The sequence below is a fragment of the Sus scrofa genome, chromosome 3 (assembly GCF_000003025.6).
Source record: "Sus scrofa isolate TJ Tabasco breed Duroc chromosome 3, Sscrofa11.1, whole genome shotgun sequence".
Taxonomy (NCBI): Eukaryota; Metazoa; Chordata; class Mammalia; order Artiodactyla; family Suidae; genus Sus; species Sus scrofa.
In genome coordinates this window covers 107,839,983-107,866,477 of record NC_010445.4, presented here as the reverse complement: position 1 = coordinate 107,866,477, position 26,495 = coordinate 107,839,983, and the positions used below count along the sequence as shown (strand labels likewise).

Below are 26,495 nucleotides of genomic sequence, written 5' to 3'. Positions count from 1 at the left end.
CATAACACTGAGTACAAGCAGAGACCACTAGAGTCAACATTTCAAACAGTGTTGCAGATAATCAAATTAGCAAGGATAAATGCTAAAACCTATTGGAGAGACAGCTCCTTCTAGTTAAGATGGAATAATAGGAACTGGATTTACCTTCCATGCTGGAAAACAAAAATTTAGAACAACATAAATTACATGAAGTAGCAACTTATAGAACATTGGACATCAAGCAGTGAAAGAAAAGAATCCCTTATAGATGAGAAAAAAAAATGATGTGAGCCTTATAAATGACCTATTATTGCCTTGAGAGAGTTTCCCTTCTAGAAAAGGGGATCCTAGATGACTTCCTGAGCTGAGAAAACATAACTGAGATTCCAGGAGATCAAGACATCTAGACCTATCAGGTCAGAGTATTGAAGAGGACAGAGATGCACAAAGACTGTAGAGGGTCCTCCTCAAGAATGCAACAGAATATTAATTAGTGTACTTGTGTGAGAAACGGCTATCGAAAGAATTAAGAAGACCAATGCCCAGTGTTCACACACAACCAAAATGGGTCCATTCCCACTAGCCAAATATAAAAACTCCGAATACATGGGACATTAGATAGAGTACTCAGAAAGGCCTTAGCTCAGGAGGGTATTAATTACCCCTTGTTCTAGCACCTTTTAGAACCACTTAACAAATAAGATCAATACCTGAAAGGATAAATTATTGCAAGTAACTTAATTGCACCCCCCAGAACAAAGTGTAAGGGAGTTCCCATCGTGGTGCAGAAGAAACAAATCCGACTAGGAATCATGAGGTTGCAAATTTGATTCCTGGCCTCGCTCAGTGGGTTAAGGATCTGGCATTGCTGTGGCTGTGGCTGTGAGTTTAGGGTGGCAGCTACAGCTCCAATTAGAACCCTAGCCTGGGAACCTCCATACACCACAAGTGTGGCCCTAAAAAGACAAAAAAGACAAAAATAAATAAATGTTATAGAAATACAAATATCCAGTAGCCAGCAAAGAACAATGTCTTACCATCCAAATAAAGATAACCAAGCATGCAAAGAAGCAGGATAACATGGCCCATAAAGACAATAAAGATCAATCAAAATGAGACAGAAATGACATCCATGCTAGAATTAGCAGACAGTGACATTAAAAGCAGCTATTATAGGAGTTCCCGTCATGGCACAGTGGTTAGCGAATCTGACTAGGAACCATGAGGTTGCAGGTTCGGTCCCTGCCCTTGCTCAGTGGGTTAAAGGATCTGGCGTTGCCGTGAGCTGTGATGTAGGCTGCAGATGCGGCTCGGATCCCACGTTGCTGTGGCTCTGGTGTAGGCTGGTGGCTACAGCTCCGATTGGACCCCTAGCCTGGGAACCTCCATATGCCACAGGAGCAGCCCAAGAAATGGAAAAAAAAAAAAAAGACAAAATAAATAAATAAATAAAGCAGCTATTATATGAGTTCCCATCATGGCGTAGTGGTTAATGAATCTGACTAGGAACCATGAGGTTGTGGGTTCAATCCCTGGCCTTGCTCAGTGGGTTAAGGATCCGGCATTGCTATGAGCTGTGGTGTAGGTCGCAGATGTGGCTTGGACCCCATGTTGCTGTGGCTCTGGTGTAGGCCTGTGGCTACAGGTCTGATTAGACCCCTAGCCTGGGAACCTCCATGTGCCACAGGAAATGGCCCTAGAAAAGGCAAAAAAATAAAAATAAAAAAACAAACAAACAAACAAAAAAAACCAGCTATTATAATTGTATTCCATATGTACATAAAATTAAATAGAGACATAGAGGATAGCAAAAAAGGCCAAAATCGAACTTCTAGAAATGAAAACTACAATATCTGAAATGAAAATACCCCAGAAAGGATTAACAATAGATAGGACATTGCAGAAGAAAATACTGTGAACTTGAAGACCTGGCAATAGAAACTATGCAAAAGAAACACACTATAAATAATTGTTCTAAAGGAAAAAAGCATCAGTGATCTGTGAGATAATTTCAAATACATGTGGACCTCAAGGACATGCAACTGAAGTCTTTGAGTAATAGGGGAGAAATAAGGGGGAAATTTAACAATAATGTATAAAAGTTCCAAATTTAATTAAAAACTTAAGCCCACAGGTCCAAGAAGTTTGAAGAAATTCAGTATAAGAAACATGAAGAAAGTTACACCAAGGAATAAAATGGTCAAACTGCTCATAACCAGTGATAAGGAGAAAATATTAAAAGCAGCCATTGATAAAAAGACACATGTACAAAGGAACAAAGATAAGAAAGATAGCAGGTTTCTTGTTGGAAACAAGGCGAACAAGACGACAGTGGAACAACATCTTTAAAGTATTAAAAGACAACAGCTATCATTCTAGAATGCTATATCTGTAATTATACGTCTTCAGAAACAAAAGAGACATAAAGACATTTTCAGATATTCAAAATATGAAAAAAATGTTCTAAAAAATAAAATTCCTCAGGAAAAAGGAAAAATAATACCAGATAGAAATATAGATCAACCTCCAAACGTAAAGAGCATTAGAAATAGCAAATAAATTGGCAAATACTTGATTTTTAATTATCTAAATCTATTTAAAAGATAACTGTTTTAACAAAAATAACAGCAATACACTGAAGTTTCTTATAGCTCGTATATAAGATAAATAACAACAGTGTAACAGTCAAGACGGGAGAAACAGAAGTATATTATTTAATATGCCTATACTACACATAAAATGGTATAATATCACTTGAAAGAAAATGATGATAAATTTAAGATACATGCTTTAAACCTTCTATAAAACTAATGAAAGAAAGAGATATAGCTAATAAACTAATGAAAGATTATAAAATGGAATAAAATAACAATAAAAAAGGTAGAAGGTAAAGAGAAAATAGGAACAAATAACAGAGAGACAAATAGAAATAAATAGCAATAAGGTAGATTTAAAACAAACTACATAAATAATCCCACTAGGTAGAAATATTCAACACTCCCAATTAAAAAGCAGAGATTGTTCATGTTAAGCAAAAATAAGACTCAAGAAGCATACATTAAGGAGTTGCCACTGTGGCACAACAGGATCCATGGCCTCTTGGGAGTGCTGGGATGCAAGTTCTATCCCAGCCCTGGCACAGTGAGTTAAGGCTTAGGGGGCTATTGAGGCTCAGATCTAATCCCTGGCATGAGAACTCCATATGCCATTGGGTGGCCAAAACAGAAAAAAGCAAGTGAGAGAAAGAGGGAGGGAGGGAGGAAGGAAGGAAGAGGAGGAGGAGGGAGGAGGAGGGAGGGAAGGAAGGAAGGAAGGAAAGGAGGGAGGAAGGAAGGAAGGAAGAGGGAAGGAAGGAAGAAAGGAAGGAAGATACATTTAATTTAAACAGGGACAAACTGAAAATACATATACCATGTCAACCCTATAAAAAGAAAGCCATAGTGTTTATATTAACATTAGATAAAAGTAGATTTCCGAGTAAAGAATATTTCCAGGAGTAAAGGTAATGATAATAAAGGAACAATGTCAAAAGGATTGATTCATAAAGGACATAGCAATCCTAAATGTTTATGCATCTAATAACAGAGTTTCAAAATACATGAAGCAAAAACTGAGGAGAAACAGGAAAGTAAATACATTAAGTAAAACTATGAGGAGAAACAGGTAAGTCCACATCTTTAATCAAGCATGTGGATATTCCTCTCTCAACAATTATAAAAAAAAGTAGACAGAAAATCATCAGGATATAGATGATCCAAAAAAAACTATCCATTAAATTAACATTTTTCAGAACAATCCTCTTTCAGCAAAATATATATTCTTGTCAAGCTTAAAGAGCACATTAAGCAAGACAGACCAAATTTGGGGCCATACAGCAATTTCTAATTCAATAAGGAAAAGGATTTAGGTCATACAAAATATATTCCGTCAATAATATAATTAAATTACAAATTGATAATAGAAAACATCTGTTGATGAAACACTGTAAATCAACTATACATTAATAATAATATTAAAAAGAAAATATCTTAAAAAGCTCAAAATATTTGGAAACTAAATAGCACCCTTCCAAATAAACCATGGATCAGAGAACTCAAAAGAGAAATATCAATATTTTGAAATGGACTAAAAAAAGACAACATATTAGAATTTGTGAGGTGCCACAAGAATTATTTTGAGTGAAATTCACAGCAATAAATTTCATGTTAGAAAAAAGGAAGCCTCAATCTATAACCTCAGCTTCTGCATTAATAAATTAGAAAAAGGAGAACAAATTAAACCTAAAGTGAGCAGAAGGAAGAAAATAATAAAGATCGAATCAGGAGGATGGGATTAAGACAGTGGAATAGAAGGACTAGAGCTCAACTTCTCTCCTAAAAACAACAAAATTTACAATTAAATGCTGAGCAACCTTCAACCAAATGGACTGGAAACCTTCAAAAAGATATCCTCCTCCAGAAGACAAAGAGGAGGCCACATCAAGAGATAGGAAGGTTGATATAAACAACCCCATACCTCCCAGAGGCAAGCCCAACAGACTGGAAAGTAACTGGTTCACAGAGACTCGCCTACAGGAGTGAGAGTTCAGAATCCCACATCAAACTCCCACGTGTGGGGATCTGGGATGGGAGAAAGAGCCCCTGGAGCATCTGGCATTGAAGGCCAGTGGGGCTTGTGCACAGGAGCTCCATGGGACTGGGAGAAACGGAGACCCCATTCTTAAAAGGCACACACAGACTTTCACGTGCACTCGGTCCCAGGGCAAAGCAAGGTCTCCACAGCAATCTGGGTCAAACCTGACTGCAGTTCTTGGAGGACCTCCTGGGGAAACAGGGGTGAATGTGGCTTGTTGTGAGGGAAGAACATTGGAAGTAAAACTCTCGGGAATATTCAGCAGTGTGCCTTTCTCTGGAGGTGGCCATTTTGGGAAAATCTGGCCCCAGCCATCAGCGCTGAGAAGCCCCAAGGCAAACAACAATCCAGGTGGGATCACAGCCCCACCCATCAGTAAACAGGCTGCCTAAAGACCCCCCAGACACACAGCCCCACCTCTAATCCCATCCAGAGACTAAGCCCCACCCAGCAGAGGGATAGGAATCAGCTCCACCTACCTGTGGGCTGGCATCAGTCCCTCCCATTGGGAAGCCTACAGCAAGCCCCTGTACCAATTTCAGCCACAAGGGGGGAAGACACCAGAAGTAAGAGAGGCTACAACTCTATATTATCTATAAAAAGGTCACCATACCAAAAACATAAAAATGAAGAGACAGAGAACTATAACTCAGATGAGGGAGAAAGAAAAAACCCCATAAAATTAACTAAGTGATCAGGAGATACTCAGCCTCCAGGAAAAAGACTTTGGACTGTTGATGCTGAAGATGATGCAAAACATTGGAAATAAACTGGAAGCAAAGATGGATAACTTACAGGAAACACTGAGCAAAGAGATACAAGATATAAAACTTAAACAAGAAAAGATACAAAATACAATAACTGGAATAAAAAATTCACTAGAAGCAGCTAACAGCAGAATACAGGAGGCAGAAGAATGAATAAGTGAGGTGGAGGACAGATTAGTGGAAATTATGGTTGCAGAACAGAAAAGATCAAAAACTTTGAAACATTTGAAACATTGAAAATGAAGAGAGTCTCAGAGAATTCTGGGACAATGTTAAATGTACCAAATCCATATTATAGGGATACCAGAAGGAGAAGAGAGAGAGAAGGGGACAGAAAAAACATTCCAAGAGATAATAGCTGAAAACTTCCCTAATATGGGAAAGGAACCACTCACTCAAATCCAAGAAGCACAACAAGTACCACATAAAATAAACCCAAGGAGAAACACCCCAAGACACATATTAATCAAACTGACCAAAATTAAAGACAAAGAGAAAATCTTGAAAGCAACTAGGGAAAAGAAACAAATAACATACAAGGGAATCCAATAAGGTTATCGGCAGATTTTTCAACAGAAACTCTGCAGGCCAGAAGGAAGTGGCATGATATACTTCATGTGATGAAAGGAAAAACCTCCAACCAAGATTACTTTCCAAGCAAGGCTCTCATTCAGATTTGAAGGAGAAATCAAAAGCTTCACAGATAAGCAGAAGCTAAGAGAACTCAGCAACACTAAACCAGCCTTACAACAAATACTAAAGGAACATCTCTAGGCAGAAAAGAAAAGGGCACAACAGGAAACAAAAATACCACAAATGACAAGGCTCATCAGTAAAGATATATGTACAGTAAAGATACAAAATCATCCATGCACAATTATGACACCAAAATCAGAAATCATCAGAAGAGGTGGGTTCAAATGTGGGACACTGGAGATGCACATGCAATTAAGAGAACAACAACTTAAAACAATCTCATTTACATATAGACTCATATCAAAACTTCAGAATAACTGCAAACCAAAAATCTACAACTGATACACAAAGAAAAATCAACTCAAATACAACACTAAAGAGAGTCATCAAACCAGAAGAGGCGAGAACAAGAGAAGAAGGGAAGAAAAAAGAGCAACAAAAACAAATCCAAAGCAATTAATAAAATGGCAATAAGAACATACATATCAATAACTACTTAAATGTTAATGGACTCAATGCCCCAACCAAAAGACAGAGACTGGCTGAATGGATACAAAAACAAGACCCACATATATGCTGTCTTCAAGAGACCCACTTCACTTCTAGGGACACAAACAAACTGAAAGTGAGAGGATGGAAGAAAATATTCCATGCAAATAGGAATCAAAAGAAAGCTGGAGTAGCAATACTCATAAGAGACAAAATAGACTTTAAAATGAAGAATATCTTAAGGGACAAAGAAGGTCATTACATAATGATCAAAGAATCAATAAAGAGAAGATATAACAATTTTAAATATCTACACACCCAACATAGGTTCACCACAATATATAAAGCAACTGCTAACAATCTTAAATGGACAAATCGACAATAACACAAGAATACATATTCTTCTCAAGTACACATGGAACATTCTCTAAGACTGATCACATCCTGGGCTTCAAATCAAACCTCGGCAACTTTAAGAAAATTGAAATCATATCAAGCATCTTTTCCGACCACAACGCTATACAACTGGAAATCAACAAGAAAAAACTGCAAAAAACACAAACACGTGCAGACTAAACAATATGCTACTAAACAACCAATGGATCACTGAAGAAATCAAAGAGGCAATTAAAAATACCTAGAAGCAAATGACAACAAAGATACGCACTCCAAAGCCTATGGGATGCAGCAAAAGCCGTTCTAAGAGGAAAGTTTAGAGCAATACAAGCCCACCTCAGGAAACAAGAAAAAGCCCAAATAAACAAGCTAACTTTACATCTAAAGCAGCTCAAGAGAGAAGAACAGACTAGACCTAAAGTTAGTAGAAGGAAAGAAATCATAAAGATCAGAGCAGAAATCAATGAAATAGAAACAAAGAAAACCATAGAAAAGATCAATGAAATCAAAAGCTGGTTCTTTGAAAAGATCAACAACATTGATAAACCCTTAGCCAGACTTATCAGGAAAAAAAGAGAGAGGACTCAAATCAATAAAATTAGAAATGAAAAAGGAGAAGTAACAACAGACACCACAGAAATACAAAGGATCATAAGAGACTACTATATGCAACTGTACGCCAATAAAATGGAAAACCTAGAAGAAATGGACACATTCTTAGAAAGGTACAATCTTCCAAGACTAAACCAAGATGAAATAGAAAAGATGAATGGACCAACCACAAGACCTGAAATTGAAACTGTGATTTAAAAACTTCCAACAAACAAAAGTCCAGGACCAGATGGCTTCACAGGTGAATTCTATCAAACATTAAGAGAACAGCTAACACCTCTCCTTCCAAAACTATTTCAAAAAACTGCAGAGGAAGAGATACTCCCAAACTCATTCTATGAGGCCACCATCACCCTGGTACCAAAACCAGACAAAGACACCACAAAAAAAGAAAACTACAGGCCAATTTCACTGATGAACATTGATGAAAAAATCCTCAACAAAATACTAGCGAACTGCATAACAATACATCAAAAGGACTGTACATCATGATCAAGTGGGATTTAGCCCAGGGATGCAAGGGTTCTTCAATATCCACAAATCCATCAGTGTGATACACCACATTCACAAACTGAAGTATAAAAACCATGCGATTCTCTCAAAAGATGTGGAAAAAGCCTTTGACAAAAATCCAGCACCCATTTCTGATAAAAACCCATCAGAAAGTTGGCACAGAGGGAACCTACCTCAACATAATAAAGGCCATATATGACAAACCCACAGCAAACATCATTCTCAATGGTGAAATGCTGAAAGAATTCCTGCTGAGATCAGGAACAAGACAAGGATGTCTGTGCTCACCACCTCTAGTCAACATAGTTTGGGAAGTCCTAGCCACAGCAATCAGAGAAGTAAAAGAGATAAAAGGAATCCAAATTGGAAAGGAAGAAGTCAAACTATCACTATTTATAGATGACATGATACTATACCTACAGAATCCTAAAGACTCTACCAGAAAACTGTTCGAGCTCATCCATGAATTTGGCAAAGTCGCCAAATTTAAATACAGAAATCAATCGCATTTCTATACACTAACAAGGAAAGAGCAGAAAGAGAAATTAGGGAAGCAATCCGTTTACCAGCGCATCCAAAAGAATAAAATACCTAGGAGTAAACCTACCTAAAGAGACAAAAGACCTGTACTCTGAAAACTATAAGATGCTGATGAACGAAATCAAAAATGACACAAATAGATGGAAAGACATACCATGCTCGTGGATTGGAAGAGTTAATATTATCAAAATGACTATACTACCTAAAGCAATGTACAGATTCAATGCAATCCCTATCAAATTACCAAGGACATTTTTCACAGAACTCGAACAATATATTTTAACCTTTGTTTGAAAGCACAAAAGACCCAGAATAGCCAAAGACATCCTGAAAAAGAAAAATGGAGCCGGACAAATCAGGCTCCCTGACTTCAGACCATACTACAAAGCAACAATCATCAAAACCATATGGTACTGGCACAAAGACAGACATGGAGATCAGTGGAACAGGACAGAAAGTCCAGAATTAAACTCACACACCTACAGCCAACTAATCTATGACAAAGGAGGCAAGAACATACAATGGAGAAAGGATCGCTTGTTCAATAAGTGGTGCTGGGAAAATGGGACAGCCACATGGAAAAGAATGAAATTAGAACACTCCCGAACACCATACACAAAAATAAACTCAAAATGGATTAAAGACCTAGATATAAGACCAGACACTATAAAACTCTTAGAGGAAAACATAGGCCAAACACTCTCTGACATAAACAACAGCACCATCTTCTCAGATCCACTTCTTAGGGTAATGACAATAAAAACAAAAATAAACAAATGGGACCTAATCAAACTTAAAGGTTTCTGCACGCAAAGTAAACCCGAAACAATACAAAAAGACAACCCAACCCACAGAATGGGAGAAAATTTTTGCAAATGAATTGACTGACAAGGGATTAATCTCCAAATTTATAAACACCTTATGCAGCTCCATACCAAAACAACAAACAACCCCATCAAAAATGGGCAGAAGATCTAAACAGACAGTTCTCCAAAGAAGACATACAGACGGCCAAAAAACACATGAAAAGATGTTCAACATCACTCATTCTTAGAGAAATGCAAATCAAAACCACTCTGAGGTACCACCTTACACCACCCAGAATGGCCATCATCCAAAAGTCTACAAACTACAATAAGTACTGTAGAGGGTGTGGAGAAGAAGGAACCCTAGTACACTGTTGGTGGGACTGTCAATTGGTGCAACCACTGTGGAAAACAGTATGGAGTTTCCTCAGAAAACTGAAAATAGAACTACCATTTGATCCAGCAATCCCACTTCTGGGCATCTATCCAGAGAAAACCATGACTTGCAAAGACACATGTACTCCATTATTCATTGCAGCACTATTTTCAATAGCCAAGACATAGAAACAACCTAAGTGTCCATCGACAGAGGAGTGGATCCAGAAGATGGTGTACCTATACACAATGGAATATTACTCAGCCATTAAAAGGAACATAATATCGCCATTTTTAGCAACATGGATGGACCTAGAAATTATTACGCTAAGTGAAGTCAGTCATACAATGAGACACCAGCATCAAGTGCTTTCACTGACATGTGGAATCTGAAAAAAGGACAGAATGAACCTCTTTGCAGAACAGATACTGACTCACAAACTTTGAAAAACTTATGGTTTCCAAAGACAGTTCGGGGGGTGGGGGGATGCGCTGGGGTTGTGAGATGGAAATCCTATAAAACTGGATTGTGATGATCACTGTACAACTATAAATGTAATAAATTCATTGAGTAATAAAAAAATTTAAATAACAGTAATAAAGATCAAATCAGAAAACAAATAAGAAACAGAATTAATAGAGAAACCCAATAAAACCAAAATCTATTTCCTTGAAAAGACCCATAAAGTTGGTCTCACTCTAGTTAGACAGCTTAGGGGGGAAAGTGAGAAGACATAAATTACCATTTCAAGAATGAGAAAGCTGGAGTTCCCTTCTTGCCCAGAGGGTCAAGGATCTGACAGTGTCACTGCAGCGGCCCTCTAGTGGTTCAGTCCCTGGCCTGGCAACTTTCACAAGCTGTGGGTATGACCAAAAAAACAAAAAATAAAAAGAATGAGAGAGGTGGCATCCCCATGTATTCTATGGATATTAAAAGGATATTTGAGTATGGACACTTTACCAGGTAACATGATTACATTTTAAGGGATCTTCAACCTCATAACTCAAAGGATCAATATGAGAGTTATGATATTGATGATGTCACAGTAACTTAGTGGTGGAGATCTTACACATTAATGGTGACTTTTCCCTCAAAGCAGTACATACTTGTAAAAATGTCTTGGTTTCTACTGACATTTAATTGCATGGTCAGTTTGCAAGGTAATTTTTTAAATCTTATAATACCATTATTATTTTTTATATTAGGTATAGTGAAATATATACATGAAATATTGAAAATATTACATAAAAATCTACAAACCAAAAGTATCAGCTAGTCACATCACTTTACATTCTAAAAATTATCCAATACTAATTCATACATGTTGATGTGGATTTATTCAGAGCATATTCATGGTGTGATATTTTTCACTAAACGACTATATATACTTATTTCCATCTCTAGATATAGTCCAAGAAGCTAATATTTATTTTGAAATATACCAAATATTCAATCACATTGATTAGTTGTGAATAGTAAATATATTTGCAAAGTTATAGAGCACTATAACTTTGGGTAAATTGATTTCTTTCTTCTGGACAATTTCCCTTGAGTATTTCCACCAAGAAAAATTCCCAGGGGAAAAAAGTGAACTGCTTTTCAGCTATTGTTAAACACTACCAGATTAGTGTCACAGAAGTTTGAACAATTCTCACTGAAACAGCACCAGACACACAATTTTTTCATAGGCCTACCTACAGTTTTTTTTTAATCTTTATTGAGGTATAACCAACAATAAATTTCACATATTTAAAGTATACAATTTAATAAATTTTAAAACCATTATGATATCAAAATAATGAACACATCCATCTCTGCCAAAAGTTTGCTCATACTCTTAATGATCTCAACCTTCTGTCCCTCACTTTGTCCCTAGGAAACCACTAATGTACTTCATGTACCACAGGTTAGTTTGAATTTTCATGGAATTTTACATAAAGAGAGTCATAAAGAAGGCACTCTCTTTTTGCTTGACTTCTTTACCCAGAATACTTATTTTGAGTTTCATCCATACTGCAACTCACATCAGTATTTCACACATATTTATTGCTGAGTAGTGTTCTCTTATACGGTTATACCACAATTTGTTTACCCATTCACTTGTTGGACATTTGGGTTGTTTCCAGTCTTTGGCTACTACAAATAAAGGTGCTAAAAACATTTGTATACAAGTCTTTGTATCTACATGTGATTTTATTTTGCTTGGAAAAAGAGTTAGCAATGGAATGGGTAGGTTTATGTTTAATTTTTTGAGAGACTGTCAAAATGTTTTCCAAAGTGATTGCCATTTTATATTCCCATCAACCAATGTATAAGCATTCTAGTTCTTCCACATCCTCACCAGCACTTGGTATGGCCAGTCTTTTTACTTTAGCCATTCTAGTGGATGCATTGTGGTATTGAAGTAGTCTAATAGGCATTTCCCTACTAATGATGTTACTTATCTTTTCCCATTTTTATCTGTCATTCATATGTTTTCTTTTCTTTTTGCTTTTTAAGGCTGCGCTCCTGGCATATGGAAGTTCCCAGGCTAGGGGTTGAATCAGAGCTACAGCTGCCAGCCTATGCCACAGCCACAGCAATTCAGGATCCAGCCACCTCTGTTGCTCATGGCAACACCAGATCCTTAAGCCATGGAGCAAGGCCAGGGATCGAGCCTGCATCCTCATGGATACTAGTTGGGTTCATTACCACTGAGCCACACCCACAATAAGAATTCCTCATACTTTTTTTTAGCAAATATTTGTTCGTATCTTGAAGTGCAGGAGCAATTTCATTAGAGAAATAGAAGTATTTTCAACAAATAGTACTGGAACAATTAAACATCCATATGCAATAAAAGAAATTTGATTTGTATTTCTAACCCTCTATAAAAATTAATTCAAAATGGGTCATAGACACAAATGTAAAACCTAAAACTAAATCTTCTATAAGAAAACCTAATGGAAAACCCATGTGAACTTAGATTAGGCAAAGATTTCTTAGATCTAATTGTATGAAAACATAGAAAAATTGGACTTCATCAAAAATTGTACATCTCTGCTTTTCAAAAGATATGGTTAAGAAAATGGAAGGAAAAAAAGCCACACAGACTGGGAGAAAATACTTACAAAGCATATATCTGGTAAAGAACTTGTATCTAGAATATTCAAAGAATTTTCAAAACTCAATAATAAGAGAAAAAAGACTCAGTACTCTAGTATTTAGATTTGTTTACCAGGTAGGTAGCTTTGGGTTAGTAAAGTTAGGAACGTAAAGAACATTCACTGAGTGACTGACGTGAGACCAAGTATTGCTGTTGAAAGAGGGCAGATAAAGGCAGGAGAGAGAGACAGAGACTATAACCAGAAAAGGATCTGGGGATTTTTCATGGTCAAGTAGGGAAAAATGCCACAAGCAAATTGCCTTATTTTCTTCACAGTAAATTTTAGGATCAGCCTTGACATCATGAAGCAAGTATAATGGAAGAATTCTGAAAATGGCCAAGACCTGATTTAAGGCTTGGATAAGTAGGATCAGATATTATGATACAGATACAAAAGATATCTGGTGTTAAAAAGAGGAGAGGTATTTTAAGGTGGAGTACATATGGAACACAGGGCGATTTTAAGTCAAAGATCACCAGACAGCCCCTTTTCTTGACAGAACATCTCATTCCCACCCACAAATCTGGGAATAGAGCATTCTTTGAGGACCAGCTCAAGTGCTGCCCATCACTCGGACTCACTCTCACTACTCAGTGCAATCAGAGTACCGTCACTTGTGAGATTGTGTTAACAACAGTGACTGTCTCAAGGACAAAATGAGGTAATTGATGTAAGATACGTAACATAATTCCAGGAACACCCAGAGCTCAATAAATATTGGTTTCCCCTTTCCTTATCCCTCTTCCATAACCAAATGGAAGGCAAATTGCACTGTTGGCCCCAGTTCAGAGGGTTTTAAAATTCAGAGTTCCCATGCTGAGCTGAGTCTTCTTAAAGGCTGCTGGGTTGAGCACAGCAACTTTTTAAACAACTTGAGACTAGTCTTTGATGTCCCTGTTGCCATACATGGCAAGGAATCAAAACGCAGACTGGGAAGTGCCCCAGGTTCCAGAACCAAGTTGCCAGGCTCTGGCAAAAATCAATAGGTAGACAACTTTTGTATTCTATCTAGCAACAGAAAACATTTCTGTTCCCCCTCCTGCTTTCTGAGGGCCCCTCATCTGAGTACCCCTTTTGGCCTTTCCACTCTCCCTCACTCCCCCTCAGGAAAGGAGAAGTGAATTACCTGATTGGTAAATTTAAAAGCAGGACCTCTCAAGAGGTGTGTGCTGCTCAGCCCTTCTCCCATTCTGCTCACCCTTGGGAAAGGTTTATAATTAGCCATAGTTGTTGCTGAGTATTTTTGAGAGACTGCTGTTAGGATCCCAAATGGAAGCCATGTTGCTCCAAACCAGTTTCACCACTAATAGGTGTGGTCATTTGCCTCTAGCTGCCTAATTCCTGGCTCTATGTCTCAGTTGATTATGAACTTGAGTGGGGGAGAGGGGTTCCATTTATTCAAAGCCCACCCACCCATCTGCCCACTGTTCCATGCACACTAAAACACAGAGGCACCAGAGACTTCAGCATGTTCAGTGGCATGACCATGGTCCCCATCAGGGAACGTGATCCACTTGTCTCTCAATATGCAATTTCCCACCCCTCCTGGGCTTCACACTGACAATGCCACCACCAAACCTTCACAGCAGAAAGAGTGTCAGGCACACTATGAAGCATTTTCCTGCCTTCCTCCTAGAAGACAAGCACCAGCTATTGTACTTTTTTGTGTGCTCCCATTGGACCCAGCATAGTTCTGCACATGTAGAACCCTGACAAATAAACAGGAGACCTAGGTTCAAGCCCCACTCTGCCCCTTCCTCACCATGTAACTTCATATACATCACTTCACCAGTTTGGATCACTATTTCCTTATCTTGTTTGTTTTTTGTAAGTGCCATTAAACTAATTTTAAAGCAATCAAGGATTTCCTGTCATGGCTTAGTGGTTAACGAATCTGACTAGGAACCATGAGGTTGCAGGTTCGACCCCTGGCCTTGCTCAGTGGGTTAAGGATCTGGCGTTGCTGTGAGCTGTGGTGTAGGTCGCAGTTGCAGCTCAGATCCCGCGTTGCTGTGGCTCTGGTGTAGGCTGGCAGCTATAGCCCCAATTTGACCCCTAGCCTGGGAACCTCCATATGCTGAGGGAGCGGGCCTAGAAATGGCAAAAAGACAAAAAAAAAGAAGTTGGTCCTTTCTTCCATATGATAAAAGTGGTCAAGATTTCTAAAGTTTGTTTACATTTTTGGCAAACATAGCTATACAGGTTTCAGATGTGCTTATGATGTCATCCCATTTAGAACGTAAACTCCAAGACTCCTATTTCCCATAAAGTACAAATAAGGGACTTGGAACCCAGGAATTCTCAGAAAATAAGGTTTACTACCAAGTTCCTAGATAAATGTAGCAGAATTTCTCTAGAATAGGCTCACTGCTTTACTCCTGAATTTAACAAAGTTTTATAATAGGATCACCAGGGCACTGAATGTAAAGCAACACAGCTCATGGTTTTAAGGAGGGGCTGGCAAACTATGACCCACAGGCCAAATGTAGCACACTGTCTATTTTTTAAATAAAGTTTTATTGGGATATTACCACACTCATTTGTCTACAATAATTTCTGTGGCTGTTTTCACGCTACAACAGCAGAATTGGGTAGCTGCGACACAGCCTGTATGAGTGCCAAGTCTAAAATAGCTACTATCTGGCTTTTTACAGAAAAATTTTGCTGACCCTCATTTTAAAGAATCTTTCAGTTAATATTAATTAATCCAAATTATGTTTCATGAATGTCCTTAACACATGATTAAGTGACCACAAGAATTTGGTTTATTCTGCCCAAGGCCTTTCTTCTCCACGTGTGAGGAAAGATGTGTTTAAATGGTTTCAAGTGTCAGCATTAATTATCATTCTAATTCTCAGACAATAAGTAATTTCATTTGTGAGGTTTGATTACTTCTGAATATTTGAGCCATCTGCACTTTTAATGAGATTAGAGAAGCACTAATAGGGCACCTCAGAAGACTCAAGTTCCAGTCCCCTCCTTGCCCCAATTCACTAAACTTTGTGGTGGTCTGCTTCTATAAAGTGAGGAGGCTGGACAGATGTAAAGTTTCCTTAACAGAGAATTATGACCTCCCAGGAAGGCCACACTGGCTGCTATGAAAACCCAAGGAATGGTACCCTTACTTGATTTCCAAAGAAGAAAGGACTCAGAAAAGGCTTCTTGGAGGAAGTGATACCTGAAAGATCCTTCTGAACCTTGAGGATAGGGAAGAATTCATGCTGTTGGAGAATGAACTGAGGAACCCAGCAAATAGGCCTCTAATTGAGGCCATCATTTCATTTGACTGAACAGGAAAAGTCATTGGTTTCAGCATTTAACCCCAGGAAAGTTCTCTAAATTCAGGTGGACTAAAGCAGCAAACGATGAAACAGACCTCTGCAGTTTAACAGACACTCAGTTCAAAAGGGAGATAGTGAAAATACTGAAGGAATTAAGGCTGAATATCAAGGAATTAAGAGTGGATATAAACAGTAATGCAGATTGATTTAGAAAGGAACTAGGAAATATAAGCAGGAACCAAGGAAAATTAGAAAATTCATTTGCAGAGATGCAAACTGAGCTAAAGGAACTAAAGGACAGAATGAATAATGCAGAGAAATAAATTTTAGTGATGTGGAAGATAGAATAATGGAAATCACCCAATCAGGACAGCAGACAGAAAACCAAAAGAAAAAAACATGAAAGCAATATAAGAGATCTGTGGGATAATATAAGCAAGCCAATCTATGCGTAATACAAATTCCAAAAGGAGAAGAAAAAGAAAAGGGGATTGTAAATATTTTCGAAGAAATTATGTCTGAAAACTTTCCAAATCTAAAGAAAACAGATATCAAGATACAGGAAGCACAGAGCACCCCAAACAAGTTGAACCCAAACAGGCCCACACCAAGACATATTATAATAAAAATGGCAAAAGTTAAAGAGAAGATTCTTAAAACAGCAAGAGAAACACAAAGTATTAATTATAAGAGAACACCCATAAGGCTGTCAGCTGATTTATCTACAGAAACACAAATTTCAGAAGAGGGTAGCAACATATTTTCAAAGTTCTAAAAGGGAAAATTTTGCAGCCTAGGATACTCAACCAAGAAAGAATATCATTTAAAATAGAAGGAGAAATAAAGAATTTTTCCAACAAACAAAAGCTAAAAGAGTACAGCAATACTAAACCCATTCTAAAAGAAATACTGAAAGGGCTTCTCTAAATAAAAAAGAGTTAAGAAGAAATAGGATGCAGGACATCACAACTGGAAAGTAATCACTTAAGCCAGTATACAGATATAAAAGGGAAAAAAACAAATGTAGTAAAAGTGACTATAAACACAAAGAACAACAAAAGGACAAATATGAAGATGTTAAAAAAAGGACTTTAAAATCATAGAATGTGGAGAACCAAAGTAAGAAAATCTAGACTCTTTTTTTTAAGAATGTGTTTGAGCCTATATGACTATCAGGCTAAAGCAAGCAAATATAGGAAGGGGTTAACATAGTTAAAAAACAGAGCAACCACAAATCAAAGCCAAACACTACATTCACAAAAACTAAAAAGAAAAGTACACAAGCATAAAATAAATGGAAATCATCCAACCAAAAAGGAAAGGAACAAAGGAGAATCATAGAATCAACTGGAAAATAAGGTTTAAAATGGCAATATATACATATTTATCCATAATTACCTAAAATGTCAATGGACTGAATGCTCCAATTAAAAGACACAGAGTGGCAGATTGGATAAAAAAGTAAAAACCTTCAATCTGCTGTCTACAAGAAACTCACCTTAGGGCAAATGACACAGATAGATTGAAAATGAGGGGATGGGAAAAGATATTTCATGCCAATGGACAAGACAGGAAAGCAGGAGTAGCAATACTCATCTCAGACAAAAGAGACTTTATAATAAAAGCCATAAAGAAAAAAGAAGGACACTATTTAATGATAAAAGGATCCATTCAAAAAGAGGACATTACAATCATCAATATATATGTCCCTAATATAGGAGCACCCAAATACATATGACAAATACTAATAGACATAAAAGGAGAAATTGATGGGAATACAATAATAGTAGGAGACTTTAACACCCCACTCACATCAATGGACAGATCCCCTAGACAGAAAATCAGTAAGGCAACAGAGATCCTAAAGGACACAACAGAAAAGTTAGACTTAATTGATATTTTTAGGACATTACATCCAAAAAAATCAGAATATACATTCTTCCCAAGTGCACATGGAACATTCTCAAGGATCAATCACATACTGGGGCACAAAGCTAATCTCAACAAATTTAAGAGACTAGAAATTATTTCAGGTATCTTCTCTGCCCACAATGGCATGAAACCAGACGTCAATCACAGGGAAAAAATGAGAAAAAAAACTGATTACATGAAGACTAAACAACATGCTACCAAAAAACCAATGGGTCAATGAGGAAATCAAGAAGGAAATTAAAAAATACTTCAAGACAAATGATAATGAAGACACAACCATTCAAAATCTATGGGATGCTGAAAAAGCAGTCCTTGGGGGAAATTCATAGTGATACAGACCTTCCTCAAATAAGAAGAAAAATCTCAAATTGACAACTTAACCCACCACCTAAATGAATTAGAAAAAGAAGAGCAAACAAAACCTTAAATCAGCAGAAGGGAGGAAATCATAAAGATCAGACAAGAAATCAATAAAATAGAGATTCAAAAAAGAATAGAAAAAAAATCAATAAAACCAAGACCTTGTTCTTTGAAAAGGTAAACAAAATTGACAAACCTCTGGCCAAATTCACCAAGAGGTGAGAAAAAACCAAATAAACAAAATAAGAAATGAAAAAGGATAAATCTCAATGGATACTGGAGAAATAGAGAAAACCATAAGAGAATACTATGAACAATTATATGCCAACAAATTTGACAACCTAGAAGAAATTGACAACTTTCTAGAGACTTATAGCCTGCCAAAATTGAATCAAGAATAGATCAACTAAACAGACCAATCACTGGAAATGAAATTGAATATGTCATAAAAACACTCCTTACAAATAAAAGTCCAGGAGCAGATGGCTTCACAGCCAAATTCCACCAAACATACAAAGAGGAACTTATACCCATCCTCCTTAAACTTTTCCAAAAGACTTAAGAAGAATGAACACTTCCAAAGACATTCTATGAAATCATATCACCCTAATACCAAACCCAGACAAAGATACTATGAAAAAAGAAAATTATATGCTAATACCTTTGATGAATATAGATGCAAAAATTCTCAACAAAATTTTAGCCAACCAAATCCAACAACATATCAAAAAGATCATACGACACAACTAAGTGGGATTCATTCAAGGTTCACAAAGATGGTTCAACATATACAAATCGATGTTACACATGACATTAAAAAAAGAAAAGTCAAAAACCACATAATCATCTCAATAGATGCAAAAAAGCTTTTGACAAAGTCCAACATCCATTTATGATGAAAACTCTTACCAAAGTGGGTATAGAAGAAACATACCTTAACATAATCAAAGCCATTTATGACAAACCCACTGCAAAAATAATACTCAATGGAGAAAAGCTTCCCACTCAAATCTGGAACCAGACAAGGATGCCCACTCTCACCACTTTTAATCAACATAGTATTGGAAGTCCTAGACACAGAAATCAGATAAACAAAAGAAATAAAAGGTGTTCAAATTGGAAGAAAAGAGGTAAAACTGTCACTGTATGCAAATAACATGATACCATATATTGAAAACCCTAAGGACGCCACACAAAAACTCTCAAACTGATCAACAAATTCAGCAAAGTAACAGGATACAAGATTAACATTCAAAAAATCAAATGCATTTCCATATACTAATAACAATGAAGTATTAGAAAAGGAATATAAAAATACAATAACATTTAAATAGTACCCAAAATATTTAAATACCTAGGAATAAACCTGACCAAAGAGGTAAAAGACTTATATGCTCAGAACTATAAAATATCAAGCAAGGAAAATAAAGATGATTCAAAGAAATAGAAAGATATTCCATGTTCCTGGGTTGGAAAAATTAATATTGTAAAAATGGCCATATGGCCCAAAGCAATCTACAGATTCAATGTAATCCCTATCAAATTATCCATGACATTTTTCACAGAACTAGAACAAACAATCCAAAAATTTATACAGAGTCATAAAAGACTCAGAATTGCCAAAGCAATCCTGAGAAACCAAAACCAAGCAGAAGGCATAACTCTCCTAGACTTCAGGAAATATCACAAAGTTAAAGTAATCAAGACAGTGTGGTACTGGTACCAAAAGAGATATACAGACCAATGGAACAGAATAGAGAACCCAGAAATAAACCCTGACATCTATGGTCAATTAATCTTCAACAGAGGAGGAAAGATAAAATGGGAAAAAGACAGTCTGTTCAGCAAGTGGTGATGGGAAAACTGGACAGCTGCATGTAAACCAACGAAACTGGAACACAACCTCACACCATGCACAAAAATAAACTCAAAATGGCATAAAGACTTAAACATAAGAAAAGACACCATCAAACTCATGGAAGAGAACATAGGCAAAAACATTCTCTGACATCAACCTTACAATGTTTTCTCAGGTCAGTCTCCCAAAGCAAAAGAAATAAAAGAAAAAATAAGCCAGTGGGAATCTAATCAAACTGACAAAGTAAACCATTAAAAAAAAAAACAAAAGGACAACCTATAGAGTGGGAGAAATAGTTTCAAATAATGCAACTGACAAGGGCTTAATCATAATTTATACAACTCAACAGCAAAAAAAGCCAACAACCCAATTGAAAAATGGGGGAAAAAAGACCTTAAATAGACATTTCCCCAAAGAAGATATACAGATGGCCAACAAGCACTTGAAAAAATGCTTAACATCACTGATTATTAGAAAAATACAAATCAAAACTATGTGGTACCACCCCACACCAGTCAGAATGGCCATCGTTAAGTCCACAAATAACACATGCTGGCAAGGGTATGGAGAAAAGGGAACCCTGCCGCACTGTTGGTGGGAATGTAAGCTGGTTCAACCACTATGGAGAACAGTATGTATGGAGGTACCTCAGAAAACTAAATATAGAACTACCATGTGATCTAGCAATCCCACTCTTGGGCATATATCTGGACAAAACTTTCCTTGAAAAAGATACATGCACCTGCATGTTCACTGCAGCACTTTTCACAATAGCCAAGACCTGGAAACAACCTAAATGTCCACCAACAGATGAATGGATTAAGAAGATGTGGTATATATACACAATGGAATACTACTCAGCCATAAAAAGAACAAAATAATGCCATTTGCAGCAACATGGATGGAACTAGAGACTCTCATACTAAGTGAAGTCAGTCAAAAAGAGAAAGATAAATACCGTATGATATCACATATCTGGAATCTAATGTATAGCACAAATGAACCTTTCCACAGAAAAGAAACTCATGGACTTGGAGAATAGACTTGTGGTTGCCAAGGCAGAGGGGGAGGGAGTGGGATGGACTGGGAATCTGGGGTTAATAGATGCAAACTATTGCCTTTGGAATGGATAAGCAATGAGAGCCTGCTGTACAGCACTGGGAACTATATCTAGTCATTTGTGATAGAGGATAATGTAAGAAAAGGAATGCATAAATATATGTTCATGTGTGCGTATGTGTGAGACTGGGTCACTTTGTTGTACAGTAGAAAATTGACAGAACACTGTAAACCAACTATAATGGAAAAAATAAAAATTATTTAAAATTTTTTTAAATAAAAAGCAAAAATAAATTCAGATGGACTCTAATGTGTGCATTACACTCTGCTTCTGGATGTACAATGTGGAAGGTCACAATGCCAGCAACTTTTCACAATATAGTCACTTTTACTTGAAAAGAGATTTTTCTTTTTCATCCACATACCAAGGTCACACCCACATCTTAATAAAAAAAAATCAGCTTCTACAAGCATAATTGGTGGAACGACCATTGCATAAGGCACCAAGGCATCTTGAGAAAATGATCAATCAAGGAATGTGGGCAAAGGATCATTCCATGCTGTAGTCAAGGTCAACGAGAGGTGAGGTAATTCTGACTTCAAGCAACTTTAGCAGTGGAATTAGGCAACATGCTTACACAGCAGTCATTTTCATGTTGCTAAACCATCCAACGTCCACAATAATAGATTCTGAGGGGAAGAGAATGATCTGAGTTGACTTAGCCATGCACTCTCAGCAATGATTTGTAAGTAATTGTTAGTTCTCCCACAATTCTGACTGCCTGTACTGATGTCAGTTCAGTCAACAAATTTTAGTGAGTACCAACTATGTACCAGCACTCTTCCATACACGGAGCACACGACCATGAATAAATGGCTGAGACAAAAACAAATGAGACAAAAATCCTTGCCCTTGTGTGAAAAAAGTGCAGTTTTACCTTCCATCCAATGGGACATATTGCTTTTCGAACAAGGCACATTTTGCAAAGGAGTCTAAGTTACAGCTGAGCCAGCCTTCTCCTGAACCCCTGTCCCTCCATTGTAGTCTCTGTGTCATAGCTATGCACAGGACAAATGTAAAGTCAAGGCATTTTTATGCTTTTTCCTTCGTGTACCCTCACTATTGAGCCAAATAATCCCTACAACTTCAGTGGAAAAATATTCACAACTTTTGAACCACTTCTTAGAATCCTGACTAAGAGAACAGCCATGGCTTCTGAAAAGAATTTAGGTGCAAAAAATGTACATCACAGCTTTATTTAACCAAGCCAAAACAAAAAGGCAAATTAAATGCCTATTTAATATAAATTATACTAAAATTTAATTAGAATTATTTAAAACTATAAAATAATGGATAGGTAAATTATTGCTTTTACATGAAATAACAAGCAACCACTAAGATGATATTGACAAAGATTTTATGATAATGTGGAAAATATTTATTATGAAAAGTAATTGAGCAGAACTAAAATCTGTATGTATTCAATATAGCGAGCATGTAGAAAAATCTAATGAGAAAAAAAAAGCCCTGACAGCAATGTTCCAAAATATTAAAAATTAATATACCCAGGAGTTCCTGTTGAGGCTCAGTGGTAAAGAACCCAACTAGTATTCATAAGGATGCAGGTTCCATCCCTGGACTCCCTCACTGGGTTAAGGATTCCATGTCACCATGAGCTGTGGTGTAGGTCACAGAGGCAGCTTGGCTCTCATATTGCTGTGGCTGTGGTGTGGGCTAACAGCTGCAGCTCCAATTCAACCCCTGGCCAGGTAACTTCCATATGTGGCACCTGCAGCCCTAAAAAGCAAAATAATAATAATAATAATAATATACTTAACATTTTGAAATTATGGGAATTTTTCTACTTTTTACTTCCCATTTTTTTTAGTAAATGTTCATTATTTTTATAATTTAAAAAATCAATTTTAAGCCTAAATACTAGTATTTAAAAGGCAAGAATGGGGCAACAAAAACAAATATAAAACAGTTTATCATGGAAGCTAAGGACCTGAGATCTGGATTCAAACTCCCTAGGTCTGAACCCTGGCTCCCTGGTTACTGTGTGACCTTGGGCAAATTACTTAACCATTTCTTGCCCACCCACCCCCCATTTCCCATGTGCAAAATAGGGGTGATAATAGTGCCCACTTAAATGGGCTGGTATGAGGATTAGTAGATAATTCACATAGTGTTTAGCACAGAGCATAACCCCTTGTAAGCACTCCGAATGATAACAGAGTCAATAGTCCAGTAGCCTCAAAGAAAGAATTCACACAAAAGGAATGATGGACAAACAATATATTTTCATGCTTCAGAGGCAACTCACTCACCCAGAGTTGTGTTTTCAGTGGGCAATTTTCCCTCAGGCAGAACCAATCCCCAAATCTCTTATTTCTATTTTAAATTTTCCCCTGATGAAGATGGACAGTATGTTAATATTCACTTTATGCATATGACTCCCTTGGTTTTTTAATATATTGGTCATAATTTATTAAAGCCCAAGTACCTGTTGGCTTTAAAAACAAGTCTAAAACTTATGCTAATAGGATTGTCAGAAAATACTCATCATCACTGTAAGATGAAATGAACTCATAAAAATATTATTTATGGTGCTAACAGACAGTAGTTAGGTAGAAGATAAACGCAGTTGTCTGATAAAACCATATTTTTCTGTCAAATGTCTTTTCCCAAAACAATGAAATCAAAACCTGGTCTCTACTCTCTTGTACCCAACATCTTTCTTTAAGGGCAAACTGAATGACCTAAAGCTGGGTAAAATAAAGTGGTTTGAAAATATCTGCAGAATGGACACCCATTTATGAAATTTCAGTTCTCACTGCTTGCCAATAATTATCTTATTAAAAGAATGAGAATTCAGTTAAAATTGCATAACATTAGCCAGTTTAAAAAAAAAAAAAAAAAAAGATCCAGAGACAGAAGAAGGGATTATAAGGAAAGACAGGTTAAAACTTGTTTCTCTATGCTTCCTTTTCCTGAAATGAGGCATCGTTTCTTCCTTAAGTGACAGGACCATGCCTTTCAGTTTCCAGATGAGTTTTTTACCCTAATTTCTAATATAGATTTCCTTGATTTTTGATCCTATAAATTCTCTACTCAAAATAAAGCTGTGCTTCTGCTCCAGATCTTGATTCAGTCTGGCAACTTTTCTCTATCCGTGGACTCTTTTCTCCTTGAACCACGGAGTGCCACAGGCTTAGATTTCTTCTGTTTGTTTTTCTTTTTAGGGACTCACTCAGGACATTGGAAGTTCGCTGGCTAGGGGTCCAATAGCAACAGCAGCTGCCTGACTATTGCCACAGCTACAGCAACAGCCAGATTCAAGCTGAGTCTTCAACCTACACCACAGCTCATGGCAATGAGGGATCCTTAATGCACTGAGGGAGGCCAGAGATGGAACCTGCATCCCCATGGATACTAGTTCCATCCCATGGGAACTTCCCCAGGTTTAATTTGAACCTGATTGGGCACTAGTTGTATCATCTTCATTCAGTCACTTAACCTCACATAGCCTTAGTTTCTTTGTCTATACTGTGGTCACAATAAATACATAACACAAATACATAAATAAATACATAACACACAAGATTACAAGGGTGCTACATGGGACAACAGATGCTAAATTACTAGACACGGTAGGCAACTAAATCATGCGCTCTTCCCTTCCTCTGAGTCTTTCTGAGCAGTTATGTTCTGAATTCTGAAAATCCCTGGTTTCTTTCCTGTCTTTCCTTCTCAGCCCAGAAGGCAAAGTTCTTCTGAACTTGGGACTTTTAATTCAGAAGAACATTTGAGCTCTAAGTTAACTTCAACGCATTCATACTTTGTGCCAGAGGAACTTGAAACAAGTTGGTGGTGAGCTTGGTCCCTTGAAGGTGAGCCCTGAGAAGTGGGGCTCTTGCTCAGTCCATTGGGTTTCCGTCACTGTTCTTTCCCACCACTGAGGTCCCGGGTCTAGCCCTGCCCATCTCCCTACCAAGATACGTTGATCCAGTCCCCCTGCGCTGAGTTTCCTTCGGAAGATGCCAATACCTAGACTCCCTCAAGATTCCAGAACCAGCCCACCCCAACCCTGGAAAGGAAAGGTGAAGGAAGAAAGAAAAGGGGTGGTAGGCGAGACGCCACAGGTGACAAGGGAGGGCACGCAGCTGGAGAAGGAACTGTCTGGGCCAACGGCTGTGCCCAGCCTGAGGCTTTCCAGCTCGCCTCCCGCCCTGCTCAACCTCTTTCCCCAGGGTAGTCAGAGGATTCGAAGCGGACCAGAGACGCGCCCAAAGACCAAGGAGAGTGAAGGCGGGGTCTGCCCGCAATCGCTTCTCCACTTGCCCGGGTCCGACCTACAGCCCGGCCGCGCCAGGTGCTCCCAGCGCACCGCACTCCGCGGGGCTAGCAGCCGCCGACGCCGCCCCTCGGCAGTGCTCCTTGCGCACCAGGCACCTGGACGCCCGGGAGTCTGGCAGTGCGCAGCGCTCCGCTCCCTCAGGGAAAAACGCTACCTGTGGAAGTAATGTGCGCAGAAGAGGCCCAGAAGCACAGTCGCAGGCGGGCCGAAGAGAGAACGGGGCTGCCCGGCGAGGATCCCCGCGGGCACCACGAAGGAGGGCAGCTCCTGCAGGAACCAGGCGGCACGGGCTGGCAGGCGGATAGCCGCGGGCGTCAGGCTCTCCGTGTACTTCCCGTAGCCAGAGGGCTCCGCGAAGTACAGGGCCAGTGCCCCCAGGGCAGCCAAAGTGGCGCTGCCCGCCAGCACCGGGCTCTGCTGGCAGCGAACAGGCATCGCGCCGTATTCCCCGCCAGTGGCTTCCGACAGAGCAGAGGAGAGCGCGGCCCCCACAGTCCCTTTATGGAACGACACCCCGTGTCCGCCCCTTCGTCTTTGGCTCCCGCCCCTCCATCCTGCCTCCCATCTCGCGGCGGCCAGCCCTGGCTCAACAAAGCAGTGATGCCCCTTTTGCATGGTGGAGAATAGACGAAGGCTTTTATGGAACCAAATACAGGTCCTGGCCTCTTCCGTTGGCCCATATCCGCGCCTTT

At 38.2% G+C, this 26,495-nt stretch overlaps 1 protein-coding gene across 3 annotated transcripts in view; it reads right to left on the bottom strand.

Annotated features, from left to right (window-relative positions):
• The window catches only part of SRD5A2 (steroid 5 alpha-reductase 2), a 78,152-nt gene extending 51,874 nt beyond the window's left edge, over positions 1 to 26,278 (bottom strand). For 2 of the 3 annotated variants that reach the window (XM_021085840.1, XM_021085841.1), the window contains exon 1: positions 25,958 to 26,254. In XM_021085840.1, the coding sequence (XP_020941499.1) occupies positions 25,958 to 26,238 (281 nt within the window). In that variant the 5' untranslated portion in view covers positions 26,239 to 26,254. 3 annotated transcript variants of the gene reach the window in all.